This window comes from Argentina anserina, chromosome 7 (assembly GCF_933775445.1).
Source record: "Argentina anserina chromosome 7, drPotAnse1.1, whole genome shotgun sequence".
In the NCBI taxonomy this organism is placed as follows: Eukaryota; Viridiplantae; Streptophyta; class Magnoliopsida; order Rosales; family Rosaceae; genus Argentina; species Argentina anserina.
The window spans coordinates 1,828,654-1,834,857 of NC_065878.1; the positions used below are offsets into that span (position 1 = coordinate 1,828,654).

A 6,204-nucleotide genomic window follows, 5' to 3' on the forward strand; every position below is an offset into this window, starting at 1 on the left:
GCAAGAGAAAGCTAGTACGTGTACGGTGTACCTACTAGAACCACATAATCTGTTTACTAACAAGCAACAAAGCAAACGGTCCATCAATTCATTTTCATGTCTCATCTCAAATTAACTAACTTGCTGAGACCATTTCGAACATTGGCACAGTTCTAAATTGACAGGCTAATGATATCATGATCACCAAGATTAATAATTGAGGATAATAAAATGGTGAAGAATCGAAGACGAAGGTTCCTTATAAGCAATAGGGTTTGTACTTTGTAGCTTATTCCTTGTCAGGTTGGATCCATTCTCATTATATATATATATATATATATATATGTATGTATTGCATGTGTGTTATTAAATGAACCAAGCACTCTCTCACATGGCATAACATGATCGGTCACTAAGAACAAACTCCTCACCACAAAATTCTTCTCTCTTACACTCTCGATCATTGGGTGTTAATAAGTTCTTAGGAACCCTCCACAGTTTATAACAATCATTCTTCTTTGGATCCTAAATCCCCATAAAAGAGCCTAAGCCTCTTTCATTTCCTTCAAACAGTACACTAATTGGTTAGGATGAATATCCCTAGGCCCTGTTCGGTTTTTCTCTATTCTTTTCTCGTTCTTTCTTGCTTCTCCATAGCTCAAATCCATGGGAGCCAGCATTCCCATGCCCTTTCTCGGCTTTATAAGTCCAAGCTGAATTCAGAAAGCGCAGGCATCGACACGAAGCCATTCGAGGTCATTCTTCATGCGAATGCAACCAGCATTCATCATCCCCAGGAAGGGTTGAAGGAGAAAGATAGGATCAAGAGCTTGCCTGGACAACCCGAGGTGAATTTCAATCAGTATGGTGGGTATGTTACTGTGGATAAAAGAGCAGGTCGTGCATTTTTTTACTACTTTGTTGAAGCTGAGAATCAGCAGGCCAAGGATTCTTTGCCTCTTCTTCTATGGCTCAATGGAGGTACGTAATTCTCACATGCATCCTTACCTTTTAGTTTCTAAATTTCCAATGTGTCAATATCACCAGCTCAACTGGTGCTGTTCTAGTTTCTTTGCTATAGTAGGACATCTAAGGTTGATATTTGTCCCGATGATTTTCATCATTTATTGATATCATGCATTATCATCTATTTTTGGTGATTATCCAATGAAACAGATGAACATGTTGATTATTTTGTAGTATGAACTATGAAACCACATCTATGCATGATGGTTCCAAAACTATATATACTTGGCAGGAGGTAATTATATATAGCTTCGTGGCAAACTGGCCGGCATTACTATATTCAGTCATCAATTATTGACGGGAGGATTGGCAGCAAGCTAACTAAATTATTAGTTTCGTTGCTTGTTTTACAAACCTGCATCAATTATTATACTAATCAAACTACTGAGGAATGACTTGGGTTTGGCCCCAAGAAATCATACTGATGATGAGTGAGCCACTATGAAGTATGAACTGTTGATGTCTTGATCATATTGATGGTTGATTATTGGTTACGTATAAATTAATAGACTCAACGATTGATAATAGTTTCACCAAAAAAAAAAGATTAATAACCGTTTACGTACATATACACATTTGATCATATCATGCATCTTTCCTAGGTGGCTTCCTGCCACATTTTTTAATACCATGCCAGGAGTCAAATCCCAGAATTTACTCTTGTGGAGGATATCTCGGCGTTCAAATTGTAGTTATAGATCCTTTAGTTGAAAACTCTGTTAATTAAAAATGAACATTTGAAAAAGTTCTTTGATATATTCATATTTCATAGCATATATCCAAGTCAAATCATATACACTCACATGTTGTGGTCAAAAGAAACACATGCATAATCAATTTACTAGATCATCATATTATGCCTATTAACAATGTTTTTTAGTGCAATTGGGTTGCCTTCTCATTACTATATATATATCATAACTAAAATAATCTGCACAAAAGAAGTTAAATTACTGCTTCAGACCAATGCTAATAATTTTATACACTTCCCCACTACTTGAGTGACGTGGAGAGCTCAAGTTACTTGACTAATTTCACAAAAATTGGGAAACTTTCATATGGAGCAATACTCATTATTGTTCATGGTGATTATCTGACAGGACCTGGATGTTCCTCTCTTGCCTATGGAGCAATGCTTGAGCTTGGACCGTTCCGTGTTCATAGCGATGGGAAAACCCTTTACAGAAACAGATATTCGTGGAACCATGGTACTAAGTTACTATTTCAATATTTTCGAACTGATTCATAGTTTCGACAGATCCAATTGACCTGTTTTTTTCTTCTTCTTCTGTTCAGCTGCAAATGTTTTGTTCCTTGAGTCTCCTGCTGGTGTGGGGTTTTCATACTCTAATAGAACATCAGATTATGACAAAAGTGGGGACAGAAGAACAGCTGCAGATAATTATGTGTTCTTGGTGAATTGGTTGGAGAGGTTTCCTGAATATAAGGGGAGAGAGTTCTATATTTCTGGTGAAAGCTATGCAGGGCACTATGTACCTCAACTTGCACAGACTATCCTCCATCACAACAAGAAGGCCAAAAAAACCATCATCAACCTTAAGGGAATTATTGTGAGTGTCCCTTTCTTTCTTTCATCATAATTGGATTCTATTTTTGGATAAGATTCTATTGGTAGCTGGAACGTTAACTTGGACTGGAAATGTTGTGGTCAAAAGAAACACATGCATAATCATGTTGTGGTCAAAAACGACATTGCTATGTTATTTGATTCTAGGCAGTTGGTGAAAGGCAAAAAGGTCATGCAGAGAAAAACAAATTAACTTGCTAGCTTTGGTCACTCTAGGCTAATGTTGCGCATATCCCTTTTAGTTGCTCTCTTGGTTATCTGTCCCTTTCATCATATCTCTTTCTGAATCCTATTACTTCACATCCCTAAAGTTATCTCATAGCTTCGTTTTAGAATTCAGATAAAAAAAAACTTTGTTTTAGAATTATTAGAACAGTAAGATGAGTACAAGCAGCAATGTCGTTTTTGAATTTTCTTGGAAGAGTACTATAGTCTTGGCCTACAACATAAAATGTACGTTAAGAAAATCGGCATCTATTACTAATTGGTTTTGAATTTACGTTAATTTAATTAATCTCGTGTACACACATTCTGACATCTTTGTGTGAGAGAGATTTAGTTTTAATCCGAGCTAGGCACTTTTAACCTTAAACCCTAAACTCACTTCTTTTCCTATAAAGTTAATTTCTCAATATGGTATATGTATGATGCAGATTGGAAATGCAGTGATTAACGATGAAACTGATACAAGAGGGATGTATGACTACCTTGCTACTCATGCTCTCATCTCCGATGAAATTGCAAAGAAAGTCCAAAAATACTGCGACTTTTCACCCAATGCAACTAATCAACCAAAGGAGTGCGGTGATGCTACTGATGCTGCCGATAAGGCTACCTATCACATTGATATCTATAACATCTACGCCCCCTTATGCACCTCTTCCAATCTCACAGCCAAACCCAAAAAGGCTTCAGTAAGCTCAAGCATCCCACTCTATATATATGCAAGACTTTCTAGGCTAACAACTTCGACCGCCTAGCTATATATATATATCTGAAATGTACTACTTTGTGGTGCAGATACTAAAGTTTGATCCGTGTAGCGAGTTCTATGCTTATGCTTATTTGAATCGGCCAGATGTTCAAGAAGTTCTCCATGCTAATGTCACTAAACTCACACATGATTGGGAACCATGTAGTGATGTAATTACACATTGGGGAGATAGTGCAACAACTATAATACCCCTTTTACATGAGTTTATGGATAATGGACTTCGAGTCTGGATTTTCAGGTAAACTTTCAGGTTCTTCCGATCCTCTTAAATCATCTAAAAAAACAGTGTTCTTTTAGTTTCATAACTTGCAAGAAATATATATATATATATATATAGTCTCTATCCAGAGTGAAGCTTCACTCTGAAATTACAGGGTGAAGTTCTAATTTTGACACATTTTCGGTCAAATTTTATCACCATAAGCGATTCAATATTTAGATATGTTATTCAAGATCATCTCTACAAAAGCTTCATCCAATTTGACAATGGTTTGAACTTTTCAAAATTGAGATTTACACGAACGGTTCACGTTGAACAGTTTTAATTCATTAATTGATTTAATCTAATTTCAATACCTTAACGATGTCCGAATTAGATGAAATTTTGTAGAGATGATATTGAATAGCATACCTAAATATTGAATCGCTTATGGTGAAAAAATTTGACCGAAAAGTGTGCTAAAATTGGAACATCACTCTATAATTTCAAAGTGAAGTTTCACTCTGGATAGAGACTATATATATATATAGATATATAGATATATAGATAACTGAATCGAGTGAAATCCAGCTAGTTAATATGCCAACTCATATATACGTGAATTTAACCACGGCAGTGGCGATATCGATGGAAGGGTTCCAGTCACTTCAACAAAGTATTCTCTTGAGAAGATGAATCTACCAATCAAGACTGAATGGCACGCTTGGTACCTTAGTGGACAAGTAAGTAGCTTCTCGATCTGTTGTGCAGAACTTTGTTCATCTTTTACGTATAATATTCATTCCTTTGAAAATATCATTTTTTTTCCAGTTTATGCTAATAATTTTAGTACTTCTGTGTTGTGCAACAGGTTGGTGGTTACACACAAGTGTATGAAGGAGACATTACATTTGCCACAGTGAGGGAGGCAGGGCATCAAGTCCCAAGCTACCAGCCTGCTAGGGCTCTTTCACTCATATCGCACTTCCTTGATGGCACATCTCTTCCTGATACTACAAGATATGCTTGAGAAACACGATAAGACAGTTGGGTTTCATATATATTCTGATCATTAATTTGCCTTGTTAATAATTTTTATACATCCATACAAGGTTAGCTGGCTATTTGATCGATCACTACTCACTTCATGCTAATATATTTTTCATTGCGCCTATAGTGCCCAATGTATTTTTAGTATACACAAGCATTAATCTTTTTCGATCATAATGGGTGTTTCAGTTACTAACCAAATACAAAATTACCAATAGCTACAATTTAGCAAACTTGTTATTTCTTAAGAATTGATCTCACGTCATTCACTACACGTACGATATTGTCTAAGCGAACTCAGGAATAAGTTTGAAGATTTCAATTTCTGCAACTTTATCGCGCAAACTCTTGTTCCGATTATATCATGAGAATAGTTAACTTTATTTGTGAGTTTGGGCTCATTAATTTACTGAATCCTCTTTTTTATTCTTTGTTTTTAGGGGTTGAGAAGTTTTAAATACACACTCATAAACTCTTGATACACACCCCTATTATTCAATAATTCAAATACCATTTTACATGTATGTTGCATGACTAAAATAGGTACATGTAGTAATTCAGAAAATTTAAAAAAAATTAAATTATCAATACTAAGAATTTATTTTTGGAATTAAAATAAGAAAATTTACAGAGAAATTTAAATTAATATATATTATGATAGAAAATTAAGCGGGAGATTCAAACAATCAATTCATTCCTTCATTTTCACTGAAAAAGATCATTTCTATTTTTAGAATCTCAAACAATGTAATTCATGAAAAAGAATTATGATTTTTCATCATTTATTAAATTTCATCTTCATACATTTTTGACAAAGAAATGTTCATCTTCTTCAAACAATCAATTCATCGTTTTTTCTTATATATATATATATATATATATATATATATATTCTTCACGTTGTTTATCATTTTTATGGTTAAAGAATTTGAAAAAAAATTGCAATCTATAATGATTCGTACGAACAAACAAGAATCGATATGAACATCTATAAGATGTTAATATATATATATATTAATATACTAATCACTATAAAAAGTAGTCTCCAAATAATGACATATTTTGTGATTTTTTAATTTAAGGATATTCGGTTTTTTATGTGGTGTATTTAGTAAAAATATTTGAATAAAAATTGAAATAGGTGATGTATTAAGTATGTGTGTGTATTAAGAGATTTGAAGTGTGTATTTAAAATCTCTCAGGATTTACTAGATCTTCTTAAAGAGTGGTTTTCGGCCGGCTTGTATACTGCCCACTTTACAATCCACATACATTTTTTTTTCTTTCAATTGACACATTTAATTCATAGAAAGACAATACATGTTTCTGAAGATAAAGTTTAAATTGCCACAAAAGGACAGAATGAGT

The 6,204-nt window shown here is 34.1% G+C and overlaps 1 protein-coding gene across 1 annotated transcript; it reads left to right on the forward strand.

The window, feature by feature from the left end:
• The first annotated feature begins 390 nt into the window (after positions 1-390).
• LOC126804026 (serine carboxypeptidase-like 40) lies at positions 391-4,975 on the forward strand. Its single transcript, XM_050531783.1, has 7 exons — positions 391-960; positions 2,106-2,213; positions 2,302-2,576; positions 3,247-3,507; positions 3,614-3,825; positions 4,424-4,529; positions 4,658-4,975. Exons 1-7 carry the CDS (start codon positions 570-572, stop codon positions 4,814-4,816), a joined length of 1,512 nt encoding a protein of 503 aa, XP_050387740.1. The 5' UTR covers positions 391-569; the 3' UTR covers positions 4,817-4,975.
• The last annotated feature ends 1,229 nt before the right edge of the window (positions 4,976-6,204 follow it).